We start from the raw sequence: 12,389 nt of genomic DNA on the forward strand, positions 1-12,389 counted from the left end.
CTTTCAGGAGAACTGAGGAAGGCTCAAGGCAGGTTGGGTGGCTCCTTTGGGTCAAGCTCATGAATCACCAGAGGCAGGCACAAATGGATTGCAGTTAGCATTAATTGGAGGTAACTTTCAGGGGATGAGATCATGAACCCTTTTAGGGCAGACACTAGCATGAAAACATAACCAAAAATGTTTGCCTCTGGAACATAACATGGCGTATATGTGTTTGGGGTGGGGTAGGTAGACAGTGTGGGCAATATATAAGTATAAGTAAATACAAAATAAAGTAAATACCAAGTAAATTTGGCCGGAGTCGGGGGGGAAGAGAAGGAATGAATGAGGATATCAAGAAAGGGCTTCTTGTAGAACATGGCACCTTCATTGAGCTTTGGAAAGAGGCTAGACATTGAAAGTAGTGGGCAGAAGGAGGCATTTTCCTAGCATGGGGGGGATGACCTTTACGGAAAAGTATGAAGATAGAAGATGCAATGTCATGAATGGGGATAGGCTAGTTTTGTTGGAACCGTATTCATGAGGCTTGAGGGGACATGTAATAAATCTGGAAAGAGAGGATGCAGTGAGAATACAAAGGGCTTTTAAAGGCTGGAGGAGTTAGTATTTACTTAAAACTTACTTCCATATTAGTCATGTTGTGGAAGGAGATATATTCTTTGGAGGTAGATAGCAGTTTTCATCTTGAGTTCTTTGGAGTTGTCTTGAATCATTGTATTGCTTAGAATAGCTAAGTCATTCATGGCCAGTCATAGTACAATATTGCTGTCACTGTTTACAGTGTTCTCCTGGTTCTGCTGGTGTTGCTTCAGGTTTTCTGACATCATCTTGCTCATCATTTCTTATAGCACAGTAGTATTTTCCATTACAATCATAGACTATAATTTGTTCAGCCATTCCCCAATTAATGTATACTCTTTCAATTTCCAATTCTTTGCCACCTTTTAAATTTACTATAATCAAAATGATCATTTTATATCTTGTATGTTTCCTACAATCTTCCCTTTTCCATAGTCTGCCAGTTACTCTATGCTTGCCTAATTTGCTTCTGGTAATACTCCTTATATGTAAATCCTGTGCCCATTTTGGCTTTTGTATTGACTATATTTCGGTTTGAGAATTTGGTCTATGCCTCCTTGATATTGTCTTTGAATAGTGTAGTGTGATTCTTATCCTGAACAGATCCTTGGGCTTTTAGAATTAAAATGAACTGCAATGACCATCTGACCATATATGAAAAGTAATTCCATTTATGGCATGACCAACAGCAGCTATCTAATATTTGCTTGGATTCCACTCCCCCATAGCCGCCCATTTCTGTATTGACCATCTGGAATTGTTATATTAGAACATTGTTCCTTTTACCAAACCTCTCCCTCCCTCTTTTCATCTTCTGCTCTTTGTGATAGCAGAACAAACCTTGTTTGTCTTCCACATGTACAGTCTTGAAGATGGCCATGATCTGTTTTCTCCCTTCTCTCCCTTAGTTGCTCCAAATGATACTTAAAGGGCTTTCATTTGCTCTGGATTCACTGTTTTGATTATCCTCCTGGACATTGTCATTGATCACTGCACTTCTTAAATTGCTGGCTCTCACTGAACAGATTGCTTTAAAAATAGCCCAAACAGGAGAGAGTACAGTGACATAAGTGACCTGCAGCATTTTTTATATTTAGGAACATAATTTCTAGGCTTTGATATCCTTACAGGACAGTGGTGAGCTTTTGTGTATAGTTGTAGAATAATGTCATTCTTATTAATTTAAAAAATTATATGGATAACTATTTTTGACCAAATTAATTCATTTAATCACAAACCTCATGTTTGTTTCATGGTACATAGGATTTAGATATCTTAATAGTTTTATGGTCATGAATAGAGAAGATATTTTAAAATTTCCTTAAGACTTGTAAGTGCATCGGTGACTTTTTTCCTTGTGATTCTGATGGAAGCAAACATCATAGAGAGTCTAGGTGACAGCCTTTGTATTTTGCCAGGTACTTATTGCCTGCTAACCAAGAAGTGTGTTTGTTCTCTAGTGTTGATCCGTCAGTTGTTAACATATCAGATGAAATGGCCAAAACCGCCCAGTGGAGAGCCCTTGCCATGAGCACCGAGAACGCCAAAGCATCCAGGCCAAGCATGAGGTAGCTATCACCATGTCCTTGCCTGTGTGTTCTGATGTCACGTTCGAACCAGGACTCCAGCCATGGTTCTGAGGATAGAGTGTGTGCGTGTGTGCTCTTTGGGCCATCGTACCCTCAAAGGTTCTCTTTCATGTGCTCATTCCTGCTATCTCTGGGTCATTTCTGATATTACCATCCCAGGGGACTTGGGGACTCTCCTTCAGGTATTTTCTTTTCTGGCAATAAATAGCTCCTTGTCCACTGTGGGATCACTGTGAAAATGTTGAAGTATGAGGTAATTACCAGCATGTTCTCACGTTGTGCAGTAGCATCAAGCTATAGATCACCCATATCCTCCCTCTCCCAGGGATCACAGCTCTTGCCATTCTGTCTCCCTCCGCTTGCTTTTCTTGGCTGACAGTGAGAAGTAGAGTCTTTACTTTTCTAAGCCCTCTCTCATGGGAGGCCATAGCTGCTCTCATGGCAGCCTCCCTGACCTGCTAGTCTGTGGATTTTATTCTTGGCTCTGCTCTTAGGGATTTTCCATCTTTTACTCAATTTCACCCAGCTGGCTTGTTTGCTCTGGCATATCCCAAATTCCTTTCCTTCTAGCTCCACTTTTCTTGGTTTTGTTTTCCCTTTCCTCCTCCTCGGTTCCTAAGTCTCTTAGAGGGGGCTGTTGGTCCCAGTTCTTCCACTTTGGACAAGTCCATCTCTCAGTCCTCCTCTCTTCTATGAAAGCACTACTGAAATCATCTTCCTCTTAGCTCTTTACAGCTCATCTTTCCTTCTTCACCTTTCCTCTCATCTTCCTGTCAACATCTTGACCCTGCTGGGAGAACTCCTAGGTAAGTGCACATTTACCTCATTAAAAAACAAACAAACAAACAAAAAACACTAAATTCTGATGCTGGGGGATTCCCTCTTGTTTTCCCTTAGAGATTTTTCAAATATCTGAGATCTTGTATTTGCCTTTGATCACATCCAGGTCTGCTCTTCATCACAATTTTCCCTTATTCTTCAATCACTTTTTAGGGGGAATGGAATATTTTTGGTCACACCTCAGACACAGAATATTATAGCCTGTAGTCATTTTAAAAAAAAAAATTATTAACATTGTGGTGGCAGGTCCCTTTAATCCAGCTAGTAATTTGATACCCTGTGAATATATGCTGTACTATTGACATGTATGTGAGAGCAGTGTCCCATGTCTCTCCAAACAAGCTGGGTTTTTGTATGTGTATATTTTACGCTGGTCCATATTCTACAAGGTGATTCACTTTGGACATTTCTAAAACTTTGCTTTCTGTCCCTTAAACCATAAAATATATATGCATATAGACTAACTATATACAGGACTTGCCACGTTGACCTCATTTTGACTAACAACTACTTCTTTTTTACCTTGGATATCATATTTTCAGAGTTCTTCAGACTTTGTTAGCAATGGTAATATTTTAAATCCTTTCATTAAATAACTTTTTGAACATTTAGTGTAGAGATTTAGTTATTAAAAGATTTGTTAAGTCAAGGTCAAATGATATTGCTGAGTGCCAAAATCCAACAAAAAATATTAATCAAACCTACTTACATATTGAAGGATTTTTAGAGGGTTTCTTCTCAGGCAAATAGAAAATTTGTTGTAAGCTTTTTTTAAATCTTTAAAAAAATAGCAAAGCACTCAATTCAATTCCTTCATTCTGGTCAATTCATATATACATGACAATAGATTCTTGAATGTTTCTAACAGTTTTTCAGCCTACTACTCTTTCAACTATGATTTACTGTTATTAAATTAGCCTAATACAAAATTAACCCAATATGAGAGTGACAATCATTAGTTCACAGCAATAATGGCAGCCTCAAGATAATTTTACATTTTGCGAAGGATTTGTATTTTTAAACCCTTCATTATTATTCTTTGTTTTAAATAGCCCAGAAAAACCAGTGAGTGTGAAAATAAATCTTGAAGATGAACCTACAAGGAAATATGTGGATGCTGAAACTTCATTATAGAACTAAACCAAGAAGAATTATGTGTGTGTTGTGTATTTGTATAGACTATTATTGGCTGCCATACCACCAAAGTGTGACTCCCCTGGTTTGAAACGTGTTTGACTTGTATGTTATGAGGATGGTAGAGACTGTATATATATATAAGTATTTATATATATATATATATATATAATGAGGTGGGTCTCTTGTGAGCAAGGTACATAGTTGAATATTTATTCTGTTAGAAAAATTATTTTTCTGTTTTGAAATAGGAAGATGTGGGAAAAACCTAAGTGTGTTTTTTTTTCCTTAAAAATCTGTATGTGTACCAGAAGTTAATCAATCTTAGTTTATATTTGTCCATATATTTATTATTGAGAGATCTCTGTGAATTTTAACCTGAGTTATTTAAAAATTTCACCTTTTCTCCAATTATTGTTTTGAGTTTCATGGAAAAAAAGTGAAGCTTTTTTGTTGGTTTTTATGAAACAAAAGGTAGCATGCCTGTTATATGACAAGTAGCTTCTTGGTTTTCCTCTGGTTTTGTGGAGTTCTTTATGCAGGTGGCCATGTCACTATTTCTCAGAGATGGATTTTTAGCCATAGAGGTTAATGTGAAATATTTATTAGAAATTTTGTATTTATAACCGTCACTTTTTTTTAAGCTATAGAAAACAATAACAAAAAAAATCCATCCTCTGTTTTCAAATGTAATACTTATGTAAAAATATAGGTGATTTTAAAATACACTTTTACCCCCATACCAGTCTTAGCCACTCTGTCTACTTATAACGATCATTTTTAGACACTCTAAAACAGCTGTTTTGAGTAGTTTGAAACATATTTGGCTTTGTTGCAGTCTTTATTTTTTTCATGAATCCTTGTGATTATAGTAGAGCATCATATGCCTGTTAGCCATTCTCTTCTTTGTATGTCTATATAATTTACTGAAAAAATATGGAAAGCATGTGTAAAGGACATGTTCTCTTATCCCATAAAGCATCTTTTGGTCTCTTTTTCTTAGAATGTTTTAGTTTAGTATCAGGTTCAGTTCTTGATTATTTTTCATTTAAAAAGAAGTGTGATTAAATAATCAGGAGACAGAATTCTGGAATGGGTTTATGATCAGTATTACTTTCTGGGCTCTTAAGAATTACCTTGGATTTTCTGTTTACATTTCCATCCTTTCCACTGTACAGAATATATTTAATACAATGCTAACCTTGGTTTTGTTTCTAAACATTTTATTTATTTTGATTGGTGTAAAGATTAAATTCTGTACAAAAATTTTAAGGTAATGCATATACAGTAGAGTAAATGTGTTAATGTAAATAGTTGGGGCTTTCTTACATGTATGATTAATTCCCTGAAAGAATACATTTGAAAAATTTCACAAATTTGATAGTAAACACTGCCATATTAGTGTTTTTCAAGGAAATTAAACATTTTATGTAAAGCTCAGACTATTGATGACAGGCCTATTTATGATTTGGATTACTATTTTTTTCATTGTCTTTTTCTTTTAAGTTCCTTTTTACCTAAGCTAGTAAATTTTCTTGGCCATCTTTTATATTCTCTTTGTTTAGAGTTAACTCCTAACCTGAAATGAATAAATATTGTTGTTACTAAACCTGTAGGACTGGATGAATGGGGTTGCGCAATTGATTTGGAAAGAAGATCATTCACAAAAACCAAATCTGTATTGAACTATCTAAACTGATGGCAGTGACACAAAAATGACACTTGATGTGATAGTCTGATATTTCTTTGCAAGAAGGAGGAAGAGCATGTAGGACTCGAAGCACATTACCAATAATGTATGAATTGGGACCCACAGCGATCCTTAGAACCAAGAGTAAAAGGGCGTTTCAGACTATCTCAAGCTTATTGGTTGACTTATATTTAATGCACGAACAAAAATGCTTTTCTTTGTGCTGTCTGTTTTTACACAATACGGCAAACTAAGGAGGAGAATTTCCACCTCAAATAAAAGTTTAGAAACCTAGCTTTTTTCTTTTGAAAACCAGGTTGCCAGCATTCTCTCATGCCTTTTTTGGCCCTCCTGAAGAAGGGAAGAGTGCTCATTACTCTACCAGCAGATTTACAGAACCGTATCTATGGTGCTTGTGATTTCCTGTGCTTCCATTGAAATAATTCCTCTTTATTTTCAACTGTATAATCATTTACAGAGACTCAAGTATTTGCTATTTTTCTTAAACTTTTAAAACATCTTGTGTTGGGTGCTAAGATTTCCTCATGGCCTTCTGAACTTGGATAGGGGACATCAGAGGGTTCGTAATCCAGGATAATTTACAGGAGGTGATTTTTAAATTTAAAGGGAAAAGTACCTTGGGATCATAGTGTTTTAGTGATTTTGTTTAATTATGTAAAATAATTACTTTGTGCCAGAAAAACCATGAACTTCAAAACACTTGACATTCAACGTAATTTTTCTGTATTCTTCAGAGTTAATATTTTCTGCTTCTTCTAAACTACTTTGACATGTAATATGACCTGATATGAATACTCCATAAGAGACCAGGGGTAACCCATGTTTAAGTAATTTACTCGTTCTTTTATTTTAAATGTTGTCTCCTCCACTGTTTTAAAAAGAGTAATCATGGATAATATACATTCTAGGACAGTGAAGGACATGACTTCCTTTGTGTAGAAAAAAGTGTGGCCTTAATGGGTGTAAACGGAGTAGTAGTAATTACTATGCACTGATTTACCTCAGGGTGCAAACAATTAAGCCAATCTCGAGTCCATGTGGAAAATAAATGAAAAGAAATAATCCAGCACTTTCTTGATGCCATTGGTTGCCAGGGGATGGAGCTTTGCGCTACTGAATATACCTGGCTGCTTGAGCCACCTCAGGACATTCCTCTCACTTCCCTTTCTTGTTTATTTATGGATGTGTAGAATATGATGAGACCCGATTTTGAACAACTGAGGTTTAACTCTTCTGGTGTTTCATTCTTTCGTTGACTATCTGAACTTATAATAAAAGGACAATTCTGTATTTTATTAGCTGTGTTGAAATCAATCAGACATTTTTCCCTTTTGGGTTTTTTTTGGGGGGTGTGTGTATGAGGTAGTTCTGATCTTTTAATCTTTTAAACTATTGAGGGTTTGGGGGAAATTTGTTTTTGTTTTTTATGTTGTTAAGGAAAGTAAAAAGCAGAGACGTTCAAAATGTTCATATTTGCCAGGTCTTTGCAAAACTGTCAGACTTAATTTAAATACATTAATAATGCAAGTATTTTAAGAATATTTCTGTACCAGTCAAAAATAGCAGCCAATTCAATTAGCAGAAAATTTCTTCTGTGTTTGATGTCAAGCTCCATAACACATTTACATGTATATACAGTAATTTTCACCCTTTCTTGAGGCAGATTCAAAGTTCTGTTAAACATCTATCTGAATTGAGGGTGTAGTATAAGACTTTGCTCCTATGGATTATATTCTGCACATAAATTCTTAATAAATGTGCAGATTAAATGGTGAATAGTTTTTAAATGCACAGATTTCTTCACATGTTTAGGCCATTAATACCAGGATGATTCTGATTTTCTTTTTTATGTTAATTTAACATTTTAAATTACTCATGTATACAGTACAGATGTGAAAAATATCTTTTGTTTTATACCAACCATAATTTATTTTCTAGAAAGTACATTTGGACTTGGAGTCTGAAATAGTGTTCTAAATGCAAAATTTGTCTAGTGATATTTTAATATAAAGTGCTTTTATTTGATAACCTTTAAAATAAGTGTCAATTATAGGAAGACCATTAGTTTGAATGGAATAAAGATTCTTTTTATTAAATTAGTACATGCTGACTTGGAGTATTGAGTTAAACACCTAATTGTTTCTCCCCCCCTCCCCCCTTTTCCCCCCCCCCCTCTTTTTAGTCAAACTTATTAAAATAGTGATTCACTTATTTGTAACAGTTTTTCCTTTTGTTGATTCTTTGTATATGGTTTTTTTGTGTTGGGGTGTCTTCTAATGTGCAGCACATTAAAGTGAACAGGAATTGAATCTTAGTATTCATTTATATACTATTTGGTAATTTGTGTAATTACACAGTACGGTTCCAATTTTTTTATGACTTTTATAATTACAATAGCATTTTTTCTTTTGTAATAAAATCCAATGCAAGGTAAACCTTTACGCTAAATGTAGAATTGATATTTTTTTGTTTGTATGAAGTACACGTCTCTCCAACATGTCTATAATGTGAAAGATCCTGCCTTTCAAATTTGTTTTATAATTATTAGAAAAAACCCTATTTTTTGAAATGTTATTGAATTTGACAAAAGCAATAAAAGTCTACTGAACTATTTTGTTGAATGTTTTTTTCTTAATTTATATTTTAATTCTGGCTTTGGGAAGTCCAGGTTGAGCATGGGATTTGGAGGATGAGGAAAGAGCCTAGTGAAGGAAAATGAATATTGGATTTTCTCCCCTTCCCCAAAGGAAGAACAAAGGTAGAGAGCTGGAGTCGAGTGGAAGCCCCCAAATATCCCTGTGGTCCCCCTCCAACTCAAAGCCTAACTCAGTTCACTCAGAACTTCTGCTGTGTGACTTTTTTTTTTTTTTTTTTAAATTTCATGAAGCATTACTGCCTCCAGGTTTGGGTTTATTTTGGTTTTCTTAGATGTTGCAGGTTGGGTGGGCAGAATTCAAGAACAGGACGATTTCTTCAAAGCTTCTAGTTTTCAGTTGTCAACTTTGATTTGCATAAGGTCTGTTTCAGATAGAAGTATAGGGTAAGATGAATGGTGAGGGGTGGGTGGATCCTCGGGGCTTTTCTAATTTGGGCATCCAGATATTCTCCATCCAGAAGGGTTTGGGGACTCATTACTAAAAATTTTTTTTTTAAATTTAGACTATTTTTCCATGGTTACATGATTTATGATCTCCCCCTCCCCGCCTTTTCTCCCCCCCTCCTGGAACTGACAAGCAGTTCCACTGGGTTAGACTTGTATCATTGTTCAAAGCCTATTTCCATGTTATTTGTATGGCCAGTAGAGCGATCTTTTAATATCAAAACCCTAATCCTATCCCCATTGAACCACATGATCAATCCTATGTTTGTCTTCTACATTTCTACACACACACACACACACACACACACACACACACACACACACGCACACGTTCTTTGGATGTGGAGAGGGTTCTTTCTCTTAAGTTCCTCATAAGTCAAGTTACATTCAATTGTGCTGCATTGTATCAGTTTCTGTGTACAATGTTCTTCTGGCTCTGCTCCTTTCGCTCTGTATCAGTTACTGGAGGTCATTCCAGTTCACATGGAATTCCTCCAGTTTATTATTCCTTTGAGCATAGTAGTATTCCCACCATCAGGGACTCTTGTTTTAAAAGTGCCAAATGCTAAGACCCATGAGTCAATGGATTGTGCACATTCTTTTGTATTGACTGCTGTGTCTTTCCACATGTCTTCTCAGAGCCACTTTGTAGGAAGGCTTAAGCTCTTAAGAGCCTACCGTGATCTTTATAATGAAGCATTACCGTTCCTTGCATTATTCCCTATAGATATGGCCTGGCTTCTTGGTTGGCTCTTTTTTTTTTTTTTTTTTTTTTAACCCTTCTGTGTATTGGCTCCTAGGTGGAAGAGTGGTAAGGGTGGGCAATGGGGGTCAAGTGACTTGCCCAGGGTCACACAGCTGGGAAGTGTCTTGAGGCCAGATTTGAACCTAGGACCTCCTGTCTCTAGGCCTGACTCTCAATCCACTGAGCTACCCAGCTGCCCCCTTTGGTTGGCTTTTAAACTGTTGGAGAACAAAGCTTATTCCCTTAGTAACTTCCCATAGGCTGTGCTTGGCGGTGCACTAGTACTCCTTTGACTGTTCCCTCCCCCAGTCTCAGAGCATCCTTGGCCTCCTACCTGCCCCACCCTAGGACACTAGGAAGTAGAGAACACTCTGACTTCTGAAATGCTCAAGAGAAGTGCCAACACTTTAGTTTTCTAGAATACCTGCCCAGAGTTTTCAGGAAAATGAACTTGAACCCAACCCAGTCTCCATTTTTGCACTTGTTTCCCTAAAGCTCCTACCTTCATGCTGCTTCCTGGTCTGAACCGGATTCTGCCTAGAAGCTACACAAATGGGAAATAAAGCAGAGATGAGTGTGGGATGACCCATCCCTCAACAGGAACTAAGCAACCCAAGGGCAGAGGCTCATTGCTTAGTTGAGGGCACCGTAATGCGATTTTGACCACAGCAATCCTCCCCATCAGTCCCTTGGCAGGCATCAAGTCATAATTAGCCTTCATTGAGTGCCAGGTCTGGCAGACAAAGAAAAAGCAAAACCACGGCCTGCCCACCAGGACCTTACATTCTAGTAGGGGGGACCACACATGCACAATAGGAGGCACAGTGGGTAGATTGCCTGGCTAGGAGTCAGGAAGGCTCGTTTTCCTCAGTTTGATTCTGGCTTCTGGCATTAGCTGGGTGATCCCTGGGTTAGGTCGCTTCACCCTGTTTGCCTCAGTTTCCTCATCTAGAAAAGGAGCCTGAAAAGGAAATGACAAACTACTCCAGCATTTCCGCCAAGAAAACCCCAATTAGGGTCATGAAGAGCCGGACCCAACTGAGCACAACATAACAGGACACAGAGTAGACTGAAGGGCGAGATCCCTAGTCTTGGGGCCCATGGACGTGGCAGTAGGCAAAAAAAGAGCTGTGTTTCCACAGAAGTGGTTTCCTTGGTAATCCTCTATATTGCATTTTCTGCATTTGAAGACATTCTGAGAAGAGACCCCGAGGCTTCCCCAGTTTCACTAGCGGCCCCTGGAGGGCGAGGGGAGGGTCGGGTCGGAGAAGTCACTGGGGGCTGTTTCTGCGCTGGGCCTATTGGTTGGCTCATGAAGGTTGGGAAGATTTGCTTGCACTGATGAAATGACGCCTTCCCCGAATGGGACGGCTGGAGGTTTCTGGAAGCGGCCACTTTCTGAGCTCAGAGCATCCAGCATCCCTCTGAGGAGCCGGGGCTGCCCAGAATGCCGGCTGAGTCCGAGACTTAGGAGAAGCACGTGCGGAGGTGGGCCATCCACAGCCCCACTGCCAATGCCACAGCCCCACCACCAGCAGCTTTCGCCTTGGGGCGCGAGAGGGGACGGGGGCCCCAGAGGTCCCCTGGGCGCAGCCTCGGTGCGACTGGGGCGGCAGCGGGGCCTCCTGCCCCAGGGCGCTCCTCCCGCCTCCCGGGGGCCGCCAGCCAGGCCTGGAACCTGCGCGTTCCCTTGTCGCCATGGTAACCGCGAAGCCGGCGTCACCCGTCGCCATGGCGCCGGGCACCTGGCAGCACGCTCGTTCGTGATTGGCCGACGGGGGTCGGACGGACGGAGGAAGACGCTTCGGTATTGGCCAGGCTGGCGCCGGTTGGTGGCCCCCAAAGTGGCGTTTGGTTGAAAACCAACGGCGGCGCTGGCGGCGGCGCCCCGGGGGCTGAGGGACAGCAGCGGCGGGGAACGAGGCCCGTCCCGGGCCGGGGGCGGGAGGGGGGGGTGGGACGGCGGCGGGGCGAGCATGGAGAGCGGCGGATCGGTCTGAAGGAGGGCGTCCTCCTCCGCACCCGGTGAGTTGGGACCGGGCGGGCTGGTGCCGCAGACCCACTGCGCGGAGGAAGAGACTGAGGTGGGGACGGACCTGCTGGCTGTGGGGCCAAATGGGCGGTTCCAGGGCTCGGCCCTTGGCGTGGCACTCCTGGCCTCCAAGGGCGAGCTTTCAGAACCAGGGAGGCTACAGGGCGCTCAGGAGTGCTGCAGGCATCCGGCTCCCGGCGGAGCAGCGTTAAAGGGCTCTTTCAGACCATGGATCAGCCTCTGGAGCGAGGCTGACCCTCCCAGTATTTAGGCTGCGTAGTGGAGTGGAAGCAAACTGACCCACGCCCTCGGACCTGGAGCCTGCCGGAGCCTGTAGTGATCCTCTCCTCCCTTCCTCCTCCCCTGCCCTCTTCCTTCCTTCTTCATTCCCCCCCCCCCCCCATCCCCTCTCCTCTTTCCCTCCTCTTTTATTTTCCTCTTTTCTTCCTTCTCCTGTCTTCCTCTCTCCTTTACTCTCTTTCCCTCCCTTCCCACTGGTCTCCCGTCCTCTTCCCTTCCCTAATTATCTACAAACTGTTCCTCTCCCTCCCCACCTCTGCCCTCTCTAGTTTAGAGGTGAGTCTCCACATCCATTAAAGAGGAGAACTGGGTCAGTTTTCATTTCTTTGGATCCTCACCAATTGAGTGATTTAAAAAAA

The 12,389-nt window shown here is 40.4% G+C and overlaps 1 protein-coding gene across 1 annotated transcript in view; it reads left to right on the forward strand.

Annotated features, from left to right (window-relative positions):
• The window catches only part of SLC4A7 (solute carrier family 4 member 7), a 75,312-nt gene extending 71,068 nt beyond the window's left edge, over positions 1-4,244 (forward strand). The window contains exons 23-24 of the mRNA XM_044679460.1: positions 2,040-2,147; positions 4,061-4,244. Of these exons, the coding sequence (XP_044535395.1) occupies positions 2,040-2,147; positions 4,061-4,142 (190 nt within the window). The 3' untranslated portion in view covers positions 4,143-4,244. The remainder of the gene's footprint in view (positions 1-2,039; positions 2,148-4,060) is intronic.
• Positions 4,245-12,389: the final 8,145 nt, after the last annotated feature.

The sequence above is a fragment of the Gracilinanus agilis genome, chromosome 5, assembly GCF_016433145.1.
Source record: "Gracilinanus agilis isolate LMUSP501 chromosome 5, AgileGrace, whole genome shotgun sequence".
Taxonomy (NCBI): domain Eukaryota; kingdom Metazoa; phylum Chordata; class Mammalia; order Didelphimorphia; family Didelphidae; genus Gracilinanus; species Gracilinanus agilis.